This window comes from Vanacampus margaritifer, chromosome 1, assembly GCF_051991255.1.
Source record: "Vanacampus margaritifer isolate UIUO_Vmar chromosome 1, RoL_Vmar_1.0, whole genome shotgun sequence".
NCBI classification, from domain to species: Eukaryota; Metazoa; Chordata; class Actinopteri; order Syngnathiformes; family Syngnathidae; genus Vanacampus; species Vanacampus margaritifer.
Window position 1 is genome coordinate 63174202 of NC_135432.1, and position 22144 is coordinate 63196345.

The 22144-nt window shown below is 41.2% G+C and overlaps 4 protein-coding genes across 5 annotated transcripts; 3 read left to right on the forward strand and 1 right to left on the reverse strand.

The window, feature by feature from the left end:
* The first annotated feature begins 422 nt into the window (after positions 1-422).
* On the forward strand, positions 423-4793 carry stx11a (syntaxin 11a). Its single transcript, XM_077560011.1, has 2 exons — positions 423-703; positions 2760-4793. The coding sequence occupies exon 2, from the start codon at positions 2766-2768 to the stop codon at positions 3651-3653; it is 888 nt and encodes a 295-aa protein (XP_077416137.1). The 5' UTR covers positions 423-703; positions 2760-2765; the 3' UTR covers positions 3654-4793.
* Positions 4794-5433: 640 nt separating this feature from the next.
* fbxo30a (F-box protein 30a) lies at positions 5434-14628 on the reverse strand. Its single transcript, XM_077560015.1, has 4 exons — positions 14409-14628; positions 12537-12939; positions 10527-12047; positions 5434-9683 (listed from the first exon to the last, which is right to left on the reverse strand). The coding sequence occupies exons 2-4, from the start codon at positions 12909-12911 to the stop codon at positions 9480-9482; spliced, it is 2100 nt and encodes a 699-aa protein (XP_077416141.1). The 5' UTR covers positions 12912-12939; positions 14409-14628; the 3' UTR covers positions 5434-9479.
* Positions 14629-14743: 115 nt separating this feature from the next.
* On the forward strand, positions 14744-17225 carry LOC144046443 (protein GVQW3-like). Its single transcript, XM_077560018.1, has 5 exons — positions 14744-15156; positions 15632-15870; positions 15950-16015; positions 16115-16232; positions 16870-17225. Exons 2-5 carry the CDS (start codon positions 15796-15798, stop codon positions 17223-17225), a joined length of 615 nt encoding a protein of 204 aa, XP_077416144.1. The 5' UTR covers positions 14744-15156; positions 15632-15795.
* A 388-nt stretch (positions 17226-17613) lies between these two features.
* On the forward strand, positions 17614-21269 carry LOC144046417 (nucleolar and spindle-associated protein 1-like). 2 transcript variants are annotated; one of them, XM_077560016.1, is made up of 12 exons: positions 17614-17684; positions 18578-18664; positions 18773-18838; positions 18935-19081; positions 19147-19315; positions 19390-19479; positions 19561-19664; positions 19757-19896; positions 19994-20121; positions 20207-20317; positions 20381-20489; positions 20894-21269. In XM_077560016.1, exons 2-12 carry the CDS (start codon positions 18590-18592, stop codon positions 20979-20981), a joined length of 1227 nt encoding a protein of 408 aa, XP_077416142.1. In that variant the 5' UTR covers positions 17614-17684; positions 18578-18589; the 3' UTR covers positions 20982-21269. The 2 variants fall into 2 exon arrangements, with proteins under 2 accessions (XP_077416142.1, XP_077416143.1); XM_077560017.1 differs by lacking the exon at positions 17614-17684 and having other exon boundaries at positions 18370-18664; positions 19168-19315.
* The last annotated feature ends 875 nt before the right edge of the window (positions 21270-22144 follow it).

The window sequence follows — 22144 nt, forward strand, 5'->3', positions numbered from 1 at the left end:
CAAACATGGCTTTGTGATAAATTCTAAATGTGGCTCGAAACCCTAATTCAAAACTCTACCTGGGCATTGAAACCTTAACTGTCGTTAAAAGCCCTAACCTAGGCTTGATGCCTTAATTTGAAACCCTAACCCTTGGCTATAATTGTAACCCAGGTTTGAAACAAAGCGCAATCATGGCTCTAAACTAAGCCTACTTTGAAACACTCATCCAAGCTTGACACGTTGATTTGAAACCCTACTGTATTCCCAAATCCCTTGCTTGATACCCTAATCCTTATTTAAAACCCTATAACATAAACATTGACGTACAGTGCCTCCGTAGTAAAATAGTCGTTAAATGAGTCTTATTAGCCAATAAAGTGGCCAATCTAGCAGGATTTGTCTCCCCCTGCTGGTCATTAAAAGAAGTCACAACTTTTTTTTCTTCTTTTTGACAACTTTTTTTTAATAGGAAAATATTGATTTTTCACTGGTGCGATTCGATGGCAATGACGTCATCGGTCGCCGTTGAACTCATCGCAGGGGAATGCGATGGCATATTTCAACAAAAACACTTTTAAGAGCGACATTTTCTAAAAATAAACTCTAATCTTCCGCATCCTCGTTTAGTGCGCACATGTTGAAACGCGCTCGCGTATAACGGAATCTAGCAAAAGAGGAAACCAAGATCGGGTGACTTGCTGCTGCTGTCGAAGAGAACAAGGTAATTGCATCTGAATTCAGTTTTATTGCCGTTGTAATCATAAATAATCCATTGTTTTGTCTGCTAAAAAGACACTCTACTTTCTACCACTCGATAAATAGATAGATAGATGTACACAGTATATACGATATATACAGAAGATGAAAATAGAAAAAAAAATCAAAAATAAACCACCTCATTATCACTACTAATAAATGACATCACAATTGTATAGAATATATGAAATAATGCATGGCATCAGGTGTTTCAAGCCGAGGTTTCGTGTTTAGGTTGCAAACAAGGGTTAGAGTTTCGAAACAGAATTAGCGATTTAACTTGAGTTAATGTTTCAAATGAGGGTTTCAAGCAAAAGGTTAAAGGTTACAAATGAGAATGAGATGGTTATGGCTTCATGTTTAGGTTTCAAACTAAGGTCAGGGTTTCAAGGTACGGTTTCTGGAATTAACAATACTGTACATAGTAAAGATTAGTAAATTATCTTAAATAATTGGGGTTTTTGTTGATGTCCTTGTAGAGTGTGCAGGTGTACCTAATGCAGTGTCTGTATGAGGAACGTGATTAAATACATGTCCAGTACAGTCATCGAATAACCTGTCAGTTTCCTTTTGAGCTCACGCTCACAATTACTCAGCATTTGTCACCGGAAACAATGAGTGTGTTTAACTGTATAGAAATGTTTGCAACATTGATGTACAGTGCAATCACAATAAGCCATTCCGCCAAATTAGGACCATTTGCATAAGTGTCATTGACGGATAAAGATTTAAGCAGACCCAACATAGTTAATTTATAATAAAAACACATAAAACATGTATTCATTATTAATAATTAATATTATCTATAATTTAGGACATGGAAAGCTTTCTACAATAGTCGCACCACATATTTTCAACTTAAAACAAAGTTATAAGGCTAACAGTTAGCCAGCTAACAAAACAAGCTAGCTAGCCGAGTGGAGCTTGCTAAACAAGTAAAATTATAATGAAAATATATATTTGTTGGACACTTTTTTTTCAACAGGTTATACCACACGATGTCCAAATATGACCACTACATACCAGTTGCTAAACGGGGAACTTTTTGACATAATAGTTGTGCAAACCTGCTAGCTGCTTCCATGGGTTCTATCTTGTCTTGTGGATGATACAAACGGTCTGTCTTTAAATGCATTTCAAAATAAAAGTCCCAAATTGATTATTTATTTTTAGTGGGCAGGGTGGGCCTGTATAATAATTCATAAAATGAGCATCACTGGACAAACCATCCATAAATAATAAACTTACATTTCTGCCTCTTTTTTTTTCTCTCTCCAACTCTAGCATGTTAGCCTTAAGATAGCGGGGAGTATGTTTAATGTAAGGCAAAATTGTTCCGTTGTTTAAATTTCATAACACAATTGTCTTTGTTTTGTTTAATTTGACAATAAACACTAAGTGGGAGTGGCAACAAACAGCTTGAAGCCTTTTGTTCACTAGTTGCCAAACTGCTGCTTCTGGCCCATCTCAGGAATCTTTTATTTTTATTTTTTTTAAGTCAGTTACTCAAACACAAGAGCGAGATTTTAGCAGACAATTCACAATTACATGAAATGTAGCCTTATGCTAATAGCATGTTGACACTACAGTGGATTTCTTACAAATTATGATATAACATTAAGAAAATTAGTAGTAGTCGGACTGAGCTGAGAGTTTAGCCCGCGCAGTTAGCCTATATTAAAATATGTAGAAAAATAGTGAACTTATAGTTTTGGCCTTCCTGGACACACCATATGGGACTTGTGGAATACTCAAATTTTTTCAAAGTGCATAGTGAAATGTGAATTTAAATGATTTTAAAAAAATAAAATAAACTATTGTTGGGTTTAGTACGTGTGTAAAAAATATACGTGGTACGGCTTTGAAGACCTTATAATATCTCAAAAAGTTGAGAATTGTTTCCATGGGAGAATATTTAGGGTCCTGACCATTGTGATCGCGTTTAGTATAAGTGGAACCGTCTTGAAGATCAAGCAGTTCCAAGTAAACAATTGTATCTTTATTGAATCATCATCACACAGGGCAAGATGATCGACAGACTGAGCGAGTTCCGCACCGTCGCCTCCAAGCCCCCAGATGTGGTGGAGTACAACCTGGGGGACAACCAGGAGGATCCGGAGCAGTATGAGTCTACCGTGCCGCTTTTCTGCGGCGAGGCGGCCATGGATGGCATCCACAGGGAGGTCCAGGCCACCAGGAAGGAGATCCTGCTCCTCACCATGGATGTCAAGCGTCTGGGCAAGGAGAGCAGTCGCTTCCTCACCTCAGTTCGGCGCTTCAGCAGCATCAAGCGGGACGCCAACGCTTTGGGGCGCGCCATCAAGACCCGCGGGGAGGCCCTCATGGCCCGGCTGGAGAAGCTGGGAAGGCTGAGCGAGGAGCTGGCCCGGGAGCACGGCGACTCCTCAGTGGTGGCCCGCGTGGCCCGATGCCAGCTCGCCGCGCTGACCGGGAGCTTCCACCGGGCCATGACGGACTACAACTGCGCCGAGATGGCGCAGCGAGAGAACTGCACGGCGCGCATCCAGCGGCAGGCGGCCATCGTGGGGAAGGAGGTGACCCGGTGCCAGATCGAGGAGATGATGGAGACGGGCAAGTGGGACATGTTCGCGGGAGACGGCTTGTTGATGGCGTCGGACGTGCGCGGCGCCCGCTTGGCGCTGAGCGAGATCGAGACCCGCCGCCAGCAGCTGGTGGAACTGGAGGGCCGCATACGGGACGTGCGCGACCTCTTCCTTCAGGTGGCGGTGCTGGCCGAGGAGCAGGGCTGCAAAGTGGACCAAATCGAGGCAAACGTGCAAGGCGCCCGGGACTACGTGGTCGCCGCTGGTTACCACGTGCGCCAGGCGGTCAAGTACAAGAAGGAGAACCCTTGCAAGAAGATCTTCTGCTGTTGTTTCCCCTGCTGCCACTGAAGTCCACAAGTCGAACCTGGAACACATATTGGGATCGTCCTCCAAGGATCAAATCTACTATCGCACTGTGCCGTCATCGTCGCCGGCATTAGGGTTTTATTTTTTTTAGGCCGATGCTGAAATGGGCCGAAATAAAATTTTGATAACCGATTAATCGCTCGATTAATTAAAATAAAATCACTTTTTTTGTTCCCTAATGCATACAACAATAAACGCAATGGGGTAGATGCCACGGACTTCAGACTTCCGGGTTTCTCACATCAGCGTCGTTTCCGTCCACTGATGGCCAGGTTCCAACACTCGCACCCCAACTGAGACAGACACACAACACACTCGTCGACGGGAACGCGCAAAAGAGGGGCGCAAAGGCGGAAGCGCAAGAACTGGGACGCGGCCCACACCTCAGCAAACAGGAAACGGAAACAAAGCTGATGTGTGAAATCCAGGAAGTTGGAAGTCCCGCCTCCTCCGTGGCATATACCCCATACACATTTGAATTACAGGATGGACATTTGCGTGTTTAACAATACTTTTGTCTTTCAGTCTTGAACATTACGAGAGAAAAATCGACCAATTTCAAATCGAACATTGCTTTATAATGAAAAATTGGCAGATTTTTTGTGAATATTAAAATAGCTAATATTGGCAAACAAGGGTTTGGTTTCAAATTGGTTTCAAGCCAAGGTTCTGGTTTCAAATAAGGGGTTGGTTTGAAATTTCCAAATAATTTCGTATAAGGCAAGTCATCTTTATTTATGTAGCACATTTCGTGCACAAGGTAACACAAATCTTGAAATCTTAATTTGAAAGAATACCCCTGGTTAGTATGTGCATCCATCTTTGTCGTCTGCAAATTCCTTTATTGATGGTCGGGGCAGTTTGTTAGTCACTGGGGGAATTTTTGCACTTAAAATGAGATGGTTGCACTTCCTCTGTTATGTGGGCTGCAATACCGACAGCTGTGTTCACTCTATGTCAACGTAGTGGTTGCAACAATAAAGTTAAAAAGGGAAACGGTGACACATCATTACCAGGATCGCAAATTCGCATTCATACAAAAGAAAATATGACGTCTGGGCAGGAAGTGTCGATGGACGAGCAGAACTTGAAGAAAAACTGTACTGTGCAAATGTTCATTTAATTATTGCAAAGAAATTTTGGGGGATGAAAAAAAAAAATGCAGAGAAATTTTCGACAGATTTTTTTTTAAAGAGAATGATTAGCAGCAAATTGTTAAATATAGCTTCTGAATTTGTGATTTAAAAAAAAAAAGGAAAAAATGCTGAAATTATTTTGCATGAAAAGAAAATAATGAAATTATTTCGGAAAAATATTTTGGAAGGAAAGCAAAGTGTTGAAAATATTTTTGGGGGAAAATGGAGTAAAAGAAACTGGAAAAATAAGAAGTCACATTTTGAAACCATGTCAGATTTTTAGGGAGTAAGGAGCAGCCAATTGTAAATATATTTTCTGATTGTATTTCGACAAAATAAAGAAAAGTTGACAATTTGGGGATTAAATGAAAGACAATTAGAAAAAAAATAATTACAGAAAAGGAAAAGACAAAAATTCAGAATATATATAAAAAAAGGTTTAGAAAAACTTTAAATTGAACAAAAATATTTCAGACGAATCTTGAAAGTAATAACCCTACAAAAAAAACTTCAGACTGATTTTTTTTTTTTGTACGACAAGAAAGTAAAAAAATATTTCTGAAAAATGTGAATAGCAACCATACCTAGATTTTTATATTTTGAAAAATCACCAGATCATGCTAACCTGCATTGCAAAGCCTCTTTATTGTTTTTATTAAAACGCTTGAAAAGCTGGCAACCTGTGGTGAAAGCACACTTCACAGCTGGAGTGAAAACAAAAGGCTTTAGAACACCAGTGAGAAAAAGTACAAAGAAAAACAAAATGGAAATTCAAACGTTTAAAAAAAATAAACAAAATGGAGTCAAACACACGCACACACACACGCACACACACTGTTTTAACATCACACTGTGCCTGAGAACTGAACACTATTAATTAATTTGTCGCTGTCGGGCGGAAACCCCTTCAATCCAAATATGGTTCATTTGTCATTTTAACTCGTTAAAAAATTAAAAAAATTTGAAAATAGCTTGCAAACTAGTCGATTACCTCAAATGCTTCAGCAGTCGAATAGTTGTTAAGCTCCGCCTCTTCCCTCACTCTGCGGAAGCTGTGCAGCATTATGTCTCCTCAAGTTTGACAGTCTAGAAGTCTTGTTAAACAACGAGTAAAAATATATTAGATACATTTCAGTAAGCCTGTTTTATGATTAAAAAAACAAAACAATTATTTTTTATATTATCTTAATCAATTACAGCCTAAGAAATTAGCAATTTTTTTTAGCATCTTATATTATTGATTGAACGACTGCTCATGATTTTGAGTTGTGTTGTTATTGCGCAACAGGCTAGCGTATAGCAGTGTTAGGCAAAATTCCGAGTTTATAATAATCATTTTGGAAAATGCGGGGATTCCGCCCGACAGCGACTGGCTACAAAACAAGTCGACAACCCACATGCATAATAATAACTAAACGTTTTACAGTACATGCTTCAAGTGCAAATCCATAATTCACAAAATGTAAAATACTCATCTGGATGTTACAGAGGCAGCTTTTAGAGTACCAGGAAGAGTGAGTATGCATGTGTGTGTATATATATATATATATATATATATATATATATATATATATATATATATACATACATACACGCTCTTTTCTGACACCTTGACATATAAAACAAACATCTCTCTCTCTCTCTTTTTTTGTTTACATTTCTCACTCAAAAAAACTAAATCAAAGTAGTAGATATTAAAAACGTACAGTAAATCTGTTCATGTCAACACTGCAACACACCTCTACGCTGTATATAACACTGAGGCCTCGTTACTTTAAGAGTAAATAAGCAAAGTCACCTTACCCACCTCTTTCGTTCGCGTCACTTCCTCTACCCGCTAAAGCTAACATAAGATGTAAAGTGAGATTAACATTGTTTTTTTGCAATTAATTTAGCAGGGGGCCACATTTTTGAAAATTTGGGATGAAATTAGAAATGTAACTCAGATGTTTAAAAAAAAAAAAGTCAGAAGAGTTTTGTCAGGAACAGGACTTTTTAGAAACGTTTTTTTATGGATCAAATGAACTGAAAATATTTATATATATTTTGGTTCTAAAATACAAACTCAAAAGTTATCCTAAGCTTATTTTTTACAACCCCTACAAAAATATGAAATGTGTTTTCATATGTTAAATATTTCCAAAAATATTTCTTAAAATAAAAAACATTTACATTAAAATAAAATAAAAAAATATTTCTCTCTTTTTTTTTTAAAACAGATAATCGTTTCTCTCCCCTGCCCACCATACCAAAAGTCACAAAAATGTTATTTTCCCCACAAAATATTGGATCAAAAGAAAACCGCAATTTTTTGGGGGTGAGAAATACATTGACATTTTTGCTGTGAACTTTTCCTATCTCAACATCCCCCCCAAAAACTCTCATGCATGTCTTTTCACCACAAATATCAGGTCAAAATAAGAATATCAGAATGTTATCCGAAAAATGTTTTGACATTTTTCCCAGGTCAAATATTTAGAACGGCCCCTCCCCAAAAACAAACAAACATATTTGATGTTATTTTTGACTTTTGATTTCAGTTAAAAATTAGGAAAACAAAATGCAGATAACCAAGATTTAGTTTTTACCCCCATCATTATTTAATAATTACGATGTCAATCTCACTTTACCTTTCGTTCTCTCTTTCCCACTTTAAAGACATCACGTCGTGCTCCCGCTAACTATTTGAGTGTGCTACAAAAGCGCTAGCGAGGTTCATTAAAATTCGCCGTCCCGTGCCTGCGGGTGTTTTTTTTTTTTGTTTGTCTCTATTCTTCTTCTGACGCTCGCCATTTGAAAACACTCCCGATGGTTTACATTCACTCTTCTTTCTTTTTTTCTTTGTTTATTACCTGCTACATTTTCAGATGGAAGTCGGCTGTTGGTGGCCGCTCCTCGCCTTTAGCTTTAGCGTGCCAGCGCGATTAGCTTGGCGGTGACATCGCAGAGGTTGAAAGTGTGTTTGACCACGGCAAATATTTTGCTAACACGGATGTTTGGTCGGTGTTGCTGTATAGAAATAAAGCTGCGACAGTCACGTCCTCCGCCGCCGACGTATGCACAGTACTGACTTTTGTTTGCTATAAAAATAAAAATCAGAGCGTGAGATTATTTACACAACAGTGGCGTGGTTGTGGATGTGCTCATTTTCAGGGAAAGGAGAATGGGGGTTCAGGGTGTTGTTTTTCTGTAAACACTTGAGTATGGAAAGCCGTTTGAGTGTTTACTCCATATTCTTGTTAGACGGCCTAAGGACCATGTACTTGTACACTCTGCCCTCACTACGGAGTGAGTTCAGTCAATTCAGCGCACTAGTAGAACTGTGTTCTGCAGTGTTGTACAAGTTCAATGGATGCGCAAGTCAATACACCGCCACATGGGGGGGAATGCTACGTTTTTAGCATTTAGCCGACAAGTACGTTTGAACGGACTTGCCACCCGTGCTTCACATGAAAGTTGCAGTTGTCTACTAGTGTTGAATGAATGGAGTGGCAACAATGGGGAAATGCCAGTATTTTGATACAACAACATTTTGATAAAACAAAAAACAAACCTATAAACTAGCTCATTTTTGGAATGGAGAACTTAGCTCAACATTTTGAATTATGAACTGAACTTCGGACTAGTTTGCGCAGAAAATTAACTTTTCCCAAAGTGACACGGCATTAGCAACATTTCTGCTCGACAGGTACGTTTATCACCTCTTTTTGCTTCATATTGCATCTACATTCCCCAAAAATAAAACTTGACACAGTAAGATTGAGTGTTTTAGTGAGACTACATTACAAATAAGTCATGTGCCATGAAGACAGCCATAGCTAACGTTAGCTTGCTTACATTGCTAATGCCAGCAAGCTAACGTTAGCTTGCTTACATTGCTAATGCCAGCAAGCTAACGTTAGCTTGCTTACATTGCTAATGCCAGCAAGCTAACGTTAGCTTGCTTACATTGCTAATGCCAGCTTAGTGTTGCTATTTATTGCGACTGCGCACTTTATCGGGGAGGGCTAACTGGTAGTAAATTGAAGCTACATTCAAATCATGCTAGCAGTTTTAGCAACGCATACTGCCCCTTTAAGGGCTATGTACTGATAAAATCTTTGCTGTCAATAGTAGAACAAACTTGGTATAATAGCCTGACAACCCCATGTTACTAGTGAGGCAGAACTCTACACTAGTTGACATCTGCACATGATTTGTACTACTAGCGAATCACTAGATGTTAACTATTAGCATTGTATGTTACTAGTAGTATTGCCCAAGTTCAACGATTAGGGTCACTTACGCAAGACGCTAATATACTAGTAAGGTTTAATTGCCTATTAATAGTTCAAAAGTGGCACTAGTAGTAAGGCAGCCATTCTACTATAGGGTGTCCTGGTAGGTCTACATGAACCATAAGATGGATTTCAAGAATAGCAAATAAACAAGTTATTTGCCATCCTTGACAATCCAGTGCACTAGTAGAACAACTTTTGAACAAGCAACATTTTCAACTCCTAGTGGGAAATGCTATTCATAACACAGTCGTTCTACTCGTGCCCTGAATTTTCTTCCTGGTGAGGACGGCGGGTCAGTGTATTAGTACACAAACCTTAAATTGGATATCAAAGATATGGAATTGATTGTCAAAGGGCTTTCCATAAAGTAAGAGAATTTGACGTTGAGGCGTTTAGGCCACGGGCTTGAGCACAGAGCGTAAACAGCGGCCCTCCTTGGTCAGCTCCCGGGTGAAACACATGCAGGGCAGCGGGATGGCCTCCTCGCGCCGCGCCACCGTGTTGAACTTGCACTTCTTCAGGTGGTCCGCCATGCTGGTGATGTTGGCGAACTTCCACTCGTTCACCGTGCCGAAGGCCGTGCTGAAGCGCCACACCTGTGAAAGTAGGCGGAGCGTCACGGCAAAAGAAGATGCTGGCGGGGATTATTTAGTTTATTGATTAAATAGATTTTTTTTTTAAGTTTTAATCCCATCTCTTTATTTTAAATGAATTATGATTCAACTACTGGCTTGTAAAAAAATCAGGACAAATGCTGAACATTGCTTTCCGAAATAAAAGCAGATGATTGCAAATTTCTTATAAAAAAAACAAAAACCGATGATAATCAAACTGCTTTTTGGATAGACTACAGAAATCTGACTTACTGTTGAGTAGCTGGACAATTTTAGATTAATCCGGTCCATTGCACCTCTATTTGTAAGCGTTCACTGCGACAACTTAAAATTCTATCAAACAATTGTGATGTCAGTAAATTGGATTACAACAATCATGCAAACAAATGTGTGGCTTGTTTACTTCAATATTTCATGTTTTATAAAACCATATCGTTGCTGCTATGTGGAAAACACTTGTGTACATTTTTTTTCCATAACATTTTTGGGATGTCTGCATTCAGTTTCATCCCATAAACGTAAAAATAAATATATATATTTTAAATGGACATAAGTGTTTTTTTTATTTATAGAAGTGACGATATGTAAAAATGTGGACAGTGCTTAACTAGACGCTACAAAAATTAATAAATTAAATATAGTTACAGTTTACATCTAAAAAACAAAGCCGACTAAATGAAATGAAGCCGTTTTTCCCCCTCAATTGCGGTGTTTCTGATTTGAAAATTGCATTCTACTACATTGAGATGTCAATTAGAATAGCACTGGAATCCACACAGAGAAATAAATCCACGTCAATGACAACATAACGGAGGCAACGCCGACCTTGTCCGTGATCTGCCACGACAGCGAGCCGTCCTCCCGCCGCTTCTTCTCCCACAGCAGGACGACCATGCCGCGCATCTGGAGGAGGCTGGCGCACACGTCCCTCATGGCGCGCGACGTCCTGGACAGCTGACACAGGCTGAAGCTGTCCAGGAAGCTGGCCACGTGCTGCAGCACCTCGAAGGGCAGCCCGCTAAACTGGTCGCACTTGAAGCCCGGGCGGGAGTTCCTCGGCGGCTTGTCGCCGCTTTTGGCGGGGAGGCCCGGCTGCACGCCGAAGGAGCCCAGGTGGCGGTCGTGGATGATGCGGAAACCCTGCACCGACGGGCAGAAGCGCCTCTGCGAGTAGGTGCAGCCATAGTACGCCAGGGGGCAGCGTTGCTCCATCCAGCCGTTGAGCCCGGCGTGGATGTCGCCGTGCACGTTCTTGAAGTGCGAGGAGAACTCGTCGCGACGGAACAGCTGGCCGCACACGAAGGTGAACATGGAGCGCTGCTTGGTTTGGTAGCGCGCCACGCACTCCAGCACCAGGTCCAGGCGCAGCGTGTGGAAGGGGCTGGGGTTGGACAGCTGCGGGCTGGCGTGGTCGCAAGCTGACGCCGACGCGATGTCGCCCACCATGGTGTTGGTGGCCAGGATGGCGGAGGGGAAGGAAAATGTCTGCGTGCCAAAGTCGATGTGATAGCCGTCCACGAAGCGGCTGTCGGAGATGCCGCGCCCGCCAGGCGAGTCGCCCAAGCAGAAGAGCAAGGCGGCCGTGATCAGGTCGATCCCGTGCAGACCCATGGGGTCGTCGGCCACCTCCAGGTCCGACGTGTCCACCGCCTTGTCTTCCATCTTGGCACGGAAGAGGTACGGGTCCGAGAGAAGCACGCGGCGCCCGTTGAATGTAAACATGCTGATCCCGCGCAGGACTTCTACATTCTGGAGTTTGCGCTCCAGGCAGCGGTACCTGAGCTCGGTGGGTAGCTGGTGCAAAAAGTTGTTCCTCACGTGGTCTGAGAGGAGGAAGGGCATGGGTGCAGCCAGCGGTTGCGGGTGGGGGTCCGGCATGATGGCGGGTACCAAGTCCCGAGCCGCCTCGGGCCACACGGGCTCCAGCGCCTCTTTCTCCTCTACCGGGTCTTCGATGTCATCTTCCTTATCATCAAAAAACAACTCCACAAAATCCTCCTCCGGCCAAGCGAGAGCCCCGTCGTCCTCGTTTGCGCCACCCACCGCCCCCAGCTCGCACTCGGAGTCCGAGTCACTCTCGCGCATGTCCACGTTCTTCCCCGCGCCGCCGTTTTCCCCGTTTAGACCGACGCCTTTGGAGTGCGTGAGGATGTCCAAGGCCGCCGCCAAGCTCCGGCTCGTCTCCACCGAGGCTCGGTACAAGTCGCTGTATGGCTCCTCCTCCATCTCCACTGCTCCGTTGGTGGCCTCGCCGCTGGGAGCCGTTGCCATCTTGTCGCTGTCCCCTTTGCCGTCCTTGGACACGTTGGTGGTGACCTTGAGGGACTCCAGGAGCATTCGCTGGTCCTGCAGGTAGAGTTGCAAAGGGGTGGAACATTTTCCGAAATTTCACACACGGCTTCCACTGAATTTTCATTTAACATGGAATTTTGTAAATACGGTGAAATCACTATATCACGGTTCATCTTGCAGAATGAGGACGACCACCAGTAAACTTTTTTTTTTACATTATATATGCAGGTCTGAATTTAGAGAGGCAGAGAAGTTCGCAGACTAAACTCCAGTAATTATAGTTTCCACGGAGCACAGAATATAATATAAACCTGTGAGTGATGTTGTATGCTAATGTCCATTAGTCCATCAACAGCATTTCGCATTATATGTTAGCCTTGAGCTAGCAGACTTTTTTTTTTTAATGACACGATTTGATTGAACCTGTGTTTAACAATGTTTAATTCTGTCGTATGTGTGACTTAATCATAAACTCCAAAACACACAGTGAATAAGTATCACTCCATCTACGTCTATTTCATTCCCGAAATTTTACAAATGTACCTGCAGGGCCAGTGCCATGTCCAGCTGCTCCACCTCGTCAAAGTCCTGACTCAGGTTCTCATAGGACTTGCGATCAGCGTAGCTGACTGGCCAGCGGTTCCACTCCATGGTGCAGCAGACGATGCTGGCGGGACAAGTCTCCAAGTGCTGCGCCATCTTGGCCCGGGCCACGGCAAAGGGGCAGCCGAAACCGCTGTTGAGGCACGGCAGGCGCTCGTACGGACACAGCAGGCGGTGCTCTGGCAGCTTGCACGCATGGAAGACGGCGCCGCACACCAGCGGGCAGCCGATGAGGTCACAGGACTGACCCGCCTCCGGCCGCACCATGCACCTCCGGTTGATGCATTTAAGGCAGTGCGGGTGCAGACTTTCCATCTTCTCTGAAATGAGATGGGGCACGACCCTGGAATGCACAAAATGACATCATTTGTACCTCCAAGTCACGTTTTTTTTAATGATTTTTTCATTAGAGAAATAAGTGAAATGTTTTCGAGAAAACAGATACAGTACAAGAAAACTTAAACTAAATTAGAAACCACTTAACTTTTTTATATAACGTCATAAAACTCATTTGAGAAAGGGCTTGATTGAAACGGAAAAGTATTTTAGAAAAAAAAAGTGCGGTCAAGATATTTTATATAAAAAAAATATAAAAAGTGAAACTTCAGAAACATTTCTGAAAGCCTTGGAGTTTTTACATGAAAAAAAAATACTAATATTTCAGAAAAAAAAGAAAACATTCAAGAAAGAAAAACACTTGAAAAAGCACCTTTTTTGAAAGAACATTTTTTAAACATTTCAAAGCTAATTAATTAAACAATTTATTAAACAGAAACATATATATTTAGAAAGTTTTAGCTAAAAACAAAAATATTTCAAAGTTTTAAAAGGTGAAAAGAAAAAGAAAACACATTTACTTATACAAGATAGTTCAACAATTTCTAATGTAAAAAAAAACATTATTTCAATATTTCAAAACTTGAATGCTTTAAGTCGAGGAGTATATATGACTTTTTTTTAAGCACCCAAGTCACTTGATTTTGAGTATCTGCCAATACCGAGTCCTGATCCAATGACGGGGAAGAAGAAGGGGAAAAAAAATCACGACTATTGTCATTTTTTTATTTAATCAAAACAAGGTATCCCAACATAATACTCAGTATAATGATTACATTATAAATTACATTAGTTACTACTGTAATGTAACCCAAACCAAAGGCAAGGTTTCAGGAAAAGGGATAATAGTTTATAATAAAACGGTTTTTTTTATTGGTAACGAAATTTGGATAAAATTCTTCTGACCGCTGCGCAAATAACGACCACATTTCTGTCGTTACCCAATACTTCTGCAATAGCTCATGTGTTTTCAATAACACACCTTGTCAACATATTGCACATACATATACACGTGTGTTCGTTCCATAAACAGAGTGCCTGGGAGTGTTTACTGAAGGGACCGACCGAGTTAACATGTCGCAACGCCGCTATTTGGTTACATGGAAACTCGGCGGATCTTCCAGGCTGACCCTCCTCCACTTCTTGTTTTTTGGGAAAAGCACCGGCTTTTAAAGGATGAACAGCTCACGGACGATTAATACCATAATCCATCACATGAGAGCTGTTGTTCAACTTTGTGTACCAACTAAAACAAACATTTCACTCAAGTAACCAACAAGACGTACAATGGCAACACTCGCACGTTAGTCTATGCTTATTAACATTGCGGCGTTTGGACAAAACAGGCGGCTATAAAAAGTCACATTTGAGAAGTTTGCCGGACAAAAGAACAACAACACGGCTAAGCCCAGCTAGCATGCTACACCTGTTAGCCGACTCACGGTTAGCCGCGTTAGCTTTGTCCAAACAGCTTACCCGGAATTTCGGCGCGTCGTCTGGTATGTTAACTTTTTCGTAGATTTATGTCAGCTCCGTAGGCGTGAATAATGCGGCGCCGACAGCTAAGCGCACATTTCTGGGGGTGTATTTAAAGCCCCCAACTATCGTGTGAGTGCGCTAAATGCAGCCGCACGATCAGTTCTTCTTCTGCTTCACCGGGATGGAGCTGCACGACTTCTTTGGGGCGCCGTGCGATGACGTCCTCGCGAAAAGTGCGTAGTGGTGTTTTCCACCAATCACAGCGCTCAGATGTCTTTATGCCTCTTTTCGTTCATTTCATACGACGGCCATGTATAAATATATTTTTTTAGAGGGCGGAGGCAATATTCCGTGAAAAAAACTCACAAATTTGCCACTTTATAATATGAAAGTGCCAGATTTGCGCGAAAAAACTCGTGAATTTGCGAGTGTATAAAGTGACAGAATTGCGAGAGAAATAAACTTACGAAAAATACACGTAGCGTAGCTATAGTCTAATCATGTGAGGATTCGTTGGTGGTTAATGGCACATTGTTAATAAAATGAAACGGCAGGATGGAGACGGATTCATTCTTAAATTTAAACTTTACTCGTCATTCACCGCAGTTTGAGCGACAACACTTCCTGATCCCCTATCAGCTCAGCTGACTAACACTAACCAATCAGATGCTTCAAAATGCTAGCGAATGACGGAGTGCAGCAGATTCAACTTAAACTTCGATACTTGTACAGAAAATACCAACATGTATGTACGTGTAAATACTAATTCTGAAAACATAAATGTATAAGTAAATATACATTTCAACAAATTAACTTAAATGCTTGATCATCCGGGTGTGGATCATCGCAAAGTGAGGCGTCTTTGTCGCTGGCCAGTGGCCGTACACAAAGCTTCAAAGACCGAATGCTTAATATCATATGGTTAATTTCTGCTAAAGCAATCTCATTTGGAAACCCAACCGAAAAGTATTGTCACTAACAGTCGAGTAGTACGCAACGTGTAGTTCTTTTTTTTTTTCCCCCCTCGCAAATCTGCCAGTTTATAAAGTCGCAGTTTTGCCACTTTATAAAGTCGCAAACTTGAGTTTTTTTTATATTTATACGTGGCCCTAATACGCCGTAATTTCATGACAGTACACAGCAATTTGTACACAGTGGGACAAATTATTAATGGTCAAAATCTGCGCTAGATTTATTTTTTTTGCGAATCTACGCTCCAGTCCAACAGTTGGCGGTAATGCATCTGAACGCTGGTTTGCCAACCGTCATTACACGCAGAAGAAGAATCTGAGTTGTTTTCGACACGTGATGAAAATACATATGGGCGCTGACCAACAAAAACATTGTGCGCGATTTTCTGCTCCCTTTTTTCTATTTTAAAACTATGGATTTGGAATCCATGAAATATGTGGAGCTACGCGGCTTAGCAAAAAAACTTGGTCTAAAAGCTAATATGAAGGTAAGGGGAAACATTTCCTACGTGCTTACATGTACTGTATTAAAAAATATACTCGCCTAACATGTACGTGTGCAAATAGGCAGACAAGTTAGTGGAAGCTATTAAGAAGCATTTTGAGCAACAAAACGACACTGAGAAAGACAAGGTAAATTTTTGAATCACGTGTAATGTTTTGGCGCGGCAGATTCGTCAAAGTGGAGCGGCGATCTCATTATTATATTTGTGTTTGTTTGTTTTTATCTAGGCTGAAGAGCTGGAGGCCGACGTCACTGCTGATGGGAAGGCAGACGAATCCAAAGAGGTATTTTACTCGTCTTCAGAAAAGAGCAGTAGAGTGCAGAACAACGCCAAGGATGAAGCAGGTCAGCAATCCTTAATTAATATATTCATCATAATAATTTCCGGGCTCCAGGCTCACTTTTTTTTTATTACTAGGAGCAAAGTGGCCCCTATCCTGAAATTTTAGGGGCGTTAAGTAGAACATTTAGGGGTGCACACTGTAAATTGACTTGCAAAGTAAATATTCACCCCACTCATTTTCACTATACTGATAAATGGGCTGAAGTGTGTTGTAGATGTTTGTCAGCAACAACAAAAAATATTTAAGAATAGTAATTGAAAATAAAATCCGTGAATTTACTGGTTACTAAAATGCGAGTAGATGAAAAATTTACCTGGAGCAAAATGTCACCATTTAAGGGCAGCCTGCAGCCCTGGGGGTTTTACAGTCCTGTATTTACGCAAAATAATGGCTGGGGAAACTTATTTACTGAACTACAGGGTTGTGGTGGCATCTGTTAGATGGGAGGGCAAGATTTGAGAATAATATGAAACAATTTTAGAGGTATAAATGTGGCGTTTAAAAGATTGCAACCAGAGTTTGCATTACAGATTATCATTTTTGGCAAATGTCACCTTTCTACTGCAGTTGTATTAGTCATTAGTTTTCACCGAAGATAAAGAATATATGCTCTTGAGTGTTTTTGTATCTTGTGTTAGGTTGTCAAACAGGGAGCACAGAGCAACGAACAAACTTGAAGTTTCTGGTCCGGTTGGGGAAAAGTCCATCCGAAGCACTGGGATTACTGCAGCAAGTGTACGGAGATGAGACGATGTCACGCTCGCGTGTTTTTGAGTGGTGCAAGAGGTTTAAAGAGGGACGAGAGGATGTGGAAGACGACCCCAGGAGCGGAAGGCCTACAACCAGCAGAACTGAGGCCAACGTGGAGCGCGTCAGGCAGATGCTGAGTGGCGATCGTCGGTTGACTGTTCGGTTGATCGCAAATGAGCTGGGCATAAACCGGGACAACGTCTGGAAGATTATCACTGAAGATTTGGCCATGCAGAAAGTCTGACACATCTCTACTCTTTAATCAAATTTAGAGAGTGCTGACTTTAGCACAAGTTTGAATGTAATTGGTTCATTCTTAATGCAGCCACATCCGCAGTTATAAGAGTATGTGTACACTGGTGCAACCTGATTATCTCGGCTGTTTATTTTCACAGTACATTTTATTTTTTCAATTTGACAAAATAGTGGGAAAATTGTCTCTTTAAATTATTACAAAATAGACATTTTATATTCACAGTACATTCCATATGTAAGATTTTTTTCATTCTGTGGATTATTTATAGTTGTGTTTATTTTTATTGTGCGGTGTGGAGTTTATCAGTAGTTACTGGTGGGACAAGTCATTAATTATAGCACACTGTGCTGGTGTGAGACGGCGCAAGCTTGCCCATAATTAACACTGGTTGCTAAGTGACCGAGCAGGAAGTAGACTGGTGCCTTTTCACACTATTTTGGACATAAGGCAAGACTGCTTTATTTTTATAGCGCATTTCATACACAAGGTAACAGCTTCACATATTTTAAACTACAACAGTTAAAAGCACTTGCAAATAAGAGTTAAAGCCATTTAAAAGCAGTGTGAAGGGGGAAAGTACAAAATAGCTTTAAAAAAAAATAGGGTGACAAAACGGCCTCTTTTGGGATGACAGACATTTTCTTACGTCCTGTTTTATAAATTCATGAAAATGTCCTGTTGGCATTGCGTACACTTGTGTACAACTGCAATTGGTACCACAATTTCAAGGTCGGGACAAGTGTCCTCTTTTTTTGGGAATGGGAATATGGTCAACCTAGAAAATAAAGAATAAAATAAATCTTATTTTTAAAACGCGTTACGTCGCACGGTGATGACGTACAGGAGTCACGATGGGTGGTTAATTTTGACTTGAGTTGTGTTGAATAAATGCGTCCAGCAGCTTCTTTCCAAAAGAGCACAAGTTCCTGATTATTTCTTCTATTGTGTGTGTGTGTATGCGCGCGCGACACGTTTGTAACAGAATGTAGTAAATGAAACTACGGTCACGAATGGAACTACGGTATTATGAAACCCGAACGAGTATATATCACATATTTGTTCAAAAACAATCAAACTCCCCGTCTGTGTCTGTGTGTTTTTATTTATTATCGCAGAAGAATTAGAGGCGCAGCATACTTTCTTTTTTTTCCATGTTTGCTGACGGCTTCCGTATGTCCGCGTCTGTGATTGGACGAGAGCCTTTCCTTGCACCATCAACCAATCATGTGCCCGCGCCCCTGATTTGAATCGGTTAACCGCTGTTTGGTGTCGAGACTGAGGCTAGACGAGCATTGTGCGAATTTGTTTTATCCTTACGCTTGTTATCACCACTTTATTAGTCACACAAAACTATGGATTTGGATTCAATGAAATATGCCCAGCTACGCAACCTGGCGAAGCAGCTGGGTCTCAAGGCTAATGTAAAGGTAAGGGAACGAAATTTCTTTGGCGATAACATTTAGCCTAACGAATACAAATGCACTACGTTTTTGTTCAGAAGTACACGTCTAACTACTATATACGTGTGCAAATAGGCGGACAAGTTGTTAAAAGCCGTCAAGAAGCAGTTAGAGCAACAAAAGGATACCGAGGAACACAAGGTAAACATTTGAAGTCTTGTGTTTCGGCCCGACAAATAAAAAAAAAAAAAACTGAGCGGAGTTCTTAAGAACTGTAATTTTTTTTTTCGTGTTAAGGAGGTAGAAAATCTGGAGACCAATGTCACCGCTGAGGTGAAGACAGAAACGGAGGTGGTTTGCAGCTCCTCAGTGTTTGTGAACACACGTCGAGGAAAAGCAAAAAAGAAAAGAGCCAGTGATTCTGATGTCAAGTTGGACGATGAGGTATTCACGTCGTGCCCCAAAACCACGTACGTGAACGCAACACTGAATGCTTCTTTTTCTCATAGAACATACTTTTTCCTTCAAAGGGAGGCAGTGAAGTGGTCCCAGAAATCCACGCCCACAAGAAGATTCGTTTGTCTTCTTTATCCAAAATTGAGAATGGAGAGAATGAGCCTGCGGTCAAGTTTTCAGACCTGAGCAGTCGAGTGAAGAGTGATGACAAGGATGAAGCAGGTCAGTAACTCCTAAGCGTTTGATGAAAGGCATTGATGTTGAAAATGATTTTTAGGGGGGGTTTGTTTTTGTAGGTAATGTTCCTAGTGTGGCCAAATCCACTAGGATCCCTCGCTCTAAAGGGCAGCAGGGCAAGAGGACAGCCCTGAGACCAGTCACTCCCAGTAGGTGCTCCTTTTCCTTAAAACAAGCAAGTACCATCAAAAAACAGTCCCGCATTAGTATATTTTCCTTTTCTTGCGCAGACTTCCAAAAACTCCACGAGGCAAATTTCAACAAGATGGAGTCCATTGATGACTATATGCAGAGGAAGAATAAGAGGAAGATGGAGCCTGTCCAAGAGGGAAAGGTACACAAAGGCGTCTTCTTCTTTTTTTTAAAGATAATAATATGTCGACCGAGTGAGGCGAAAGTGACATTGCGTGTCGCGGAATGACGCAGGTGGCGAAGGCTACTCGTGTGTCCTTGTTCAGCCCCGCTACCTACAGGAACAAGAATCAGCTTCATCAGGACAAGATGGCAGAGACAAAGAAAGATGTGTTCAAGCCCTCTGTGCTTTCCACAAGAAGGATCAATGTGAGGTGAATGCAGAACATACTTTTTACGTAATCTGATTGCAGATGGGGGGCAGTATTTAAATTAATTCTAAAAAAAAAAAAAAAAAATACATTTGTTAAGGTTCTCCGAGGCGATGCCTGATAACGAGCACAAAAGGTCGCTGGTAAAAACGCCGGCGCGCATGTCGCTCGCCATGGCCACCAGCACACCCAAGAAGCAGACGCCTGGAATAAAGAACATGGCTTCAGGTAACTGCAAGAGTACTTTATATGAATTCATTTTGGGGTTGTATGTGACAAAATAGCCTAACATTAGCATTCGTCTCCCCCCAAGCATCATTTGTGTTCACTGGCAACACGAGCGCAACTCCGGGAACGCAGAAGAAGCCCGTTTTCGACCTCAAGGCCAGCCTGTCCCGTCCGCTCAGCTACAAGCCTCACGCAGGTAACAAAATGTCCGCCTTCCAGTCGCGCGACCTCGTCTCACTGTGTCCGTTTGCGCTCATAGGCAAGCTGAAGCCGTTCGACGCCAAAGGCAAAGACGACACCGAAGCCAACAAGTCTTTGGTTGCAGAGTCTCGTAAGAAAAACTACAAACAGCACAGAGTGCAGACCAGGTAAATTCCACAATATTCACTTGTTTTCTCCCCATAATGCATTTTTGAAATTCTGTGTTCAATATGTAACTGCTGCTGCCTCTTGGCCAGAAGTCCCTTGAAAAAGAGGTTTTTAATCTTAATGGGCTGTTTCCTGGTTAAGTGCAAAAAAAAAAAAAAGTAGGCTTACAGTAATAGTTGTACTGTAGTGTGTCATTCAGTACAATAAAAAATCTTAAATATTTCTTGTTTATGAATTATTTTTAAAGAATAAATAAAGTTTTAAATGTACATTCAACCCCTGTTTTTGTTATACAAGACCTAAACTGTTTTTGCCCCTTCTTACATGCTCTAAACTTTTACACTCACAGATTTCCACAATATAGCAGGCTGTATGTGCTAATTATGTTTTGTGGCGTTTCCAGGCAGGAGAGACAAGCCAAACACGCGGAAGAGCGCAAAGAAAAGAAGTCAAACTTAGTATGTGCACGACGAGGCCTGGTGATGACGTAAATTTTTGGACCGCTGCTTTTCTTCTTGTAAATATGTTGTCGTCTGCCGCTCTCTTGTTCTAGCATCTGCAATTTTGAGCTTGTTTGAATTTTAGCTTCAATGTTAGAAGTTTACTGTATTTACTTAGTGATTTGCTTTTTTATTGTTGTTTTAAAAAATTTCACAATTCTGTTAGAAGAATAGTCTTTGGACTATTTTTGTTTTAGTATGTTCATATTTTTTCTTATGTAAACTATGCATTTGCTTAATAAAGTTTGGGAAGTGTCTGTTAACCCCAAATAATGCTCAGATGTTTTAGTAAAATTTCCTGATATTTTTTTCTTCAGAGCACAAAATCTTCAGATTTCTGATAACAAGTGAGTGCTATTTGAAAGTTCCATTAAGTATTCATTTCTTAGCTAAGGTCGCAGTTTTTGTGGTAGAAAAAACAGCATCAAAACATTATGCTGCCACTAGCATGCTTCACTCTTGTTACAGTAAATTGTTCTTTTGGGGATGAGCAGTGTGTTTTCACCAAATATACTGTACCTTTAGAAATTATGGTTAAAAAGTTAAACCTTCAAATATCCTGAACTGAAACTATTGACACGAGTGTATTTGTATATATTTATTTATTCTTATATTTTTAATTATTAAATATATAAGTTATAAGCACCCTATTCACTTCACATACGTCCTCTCTCATCCCCAGACCTGACATGGGCCTTTGAGTAATTCAAATGTGGCCGTAGTATAGGTATAACTTACATGCTTATAAAATACTGTTTTGGCCATGAAGTAGGTATAATGTGCTCACAAAGACAAATACAATTCTGGACAAGTTGGTAACCACATCAAGCGCACCTTCTCCTGAAGCGGCATGGTACAGGATTTCGCCGTTGCATTGTCGGGCAAAGGTGCGTTCCATTTTTGTAAACACACGTCCCAAGTTTTCATGAGGATGATATTAAAAACAAAACTACAATTTCGTGTCGCAAATTAGTATATTGTCACCACAGTTTGATATGATATGGCCATAATGAAGCCACTCCTGGCCCCCACGTCGTCATTCACGCCAACTAAAGTACTTCCTTTTTCCTCCAAGGGTACACGAAGAGGACGTCAGGAAAGTTGGGTGGTACATAAACGAAAGCCAACCCCGTATGCGAGCTTTTTTTTTTTTT

Excerpts from the sequence above, each read along its gene's own strand:
- stx11a (XM_077560011.1), top strand. The coding sequence starts at position 2,766 with ATGATCGACAGACTGAGCGAGTTCCGCACCGTCGCCTCCAAGCCCCCA.
- fbxo30a (XM_077560015.1), bottom strand. The coding sequence starts at position 12,911 with ATGGAAAGTCTGCACCCGCACTGCCTTAAATGCATCAACCGGAGGTGC. Across the intron at positions 12,048-12,536 it reads ACATGGCACTGGCCCTGCAG|GACCAGCGAATGCTCCTGGA; the intron begins GTACATTTGTAA and ends CTCTACCTGCAG. Across the intron at positions 9,684-10,526 it reads CGTGGCAGATCACGGACAAG|GTGTGGCGCTTCAGCACGGC; the intron begins GTCGGCGTTGCC and ends CTACTTTCACAG.
- LOC144046443 (XM_077560018.1), top strand. The coding sequence starts at position 15,796 with ATGGATTTGGAATCCATGAAATATGTGGAGCTACGCGGCTTAGCAAAA. Across the intron at positions 15,871-15,949 it reads GTCTAAAAGCTAATATGAAG|GCAGACAAGTTAGTGGAAGC; the intron begins GTAAGGGGAAAC and ends GTGTGCAAATAG. Across the intron at positions 16,233-16,869 it reads CAACGCCAAGGATGAAGCAG|GTTGTCAAACAGGGAGCACA; the intron begins GTCAGCAATCCT and ends ATCTTGTGTTAG.
- LOC144046417 (XM_077560016.1), top strand. The coding sequence starts at position 18,590 with ATGGATTTGGATTCAATGAAATATGCCCAGCTACGCAACCTGGCGAAG. Across the intron at positions 18,665-18,772 it reads GTCTCAAGGCTAATGTAAAG|GCGGACAAGTTGTTAAAAGC; the intron begins GTAAGGGAACGA and ends GTGTGCAAATAG. Across the intron at positions 19,897-19,993 it reads ACAAGAAGGATCAATGTGAG|GTTCTCCGAGGCGATGCCTG; the intron begins GTGAATGCAGAA and ends ACATTTGTTAAG.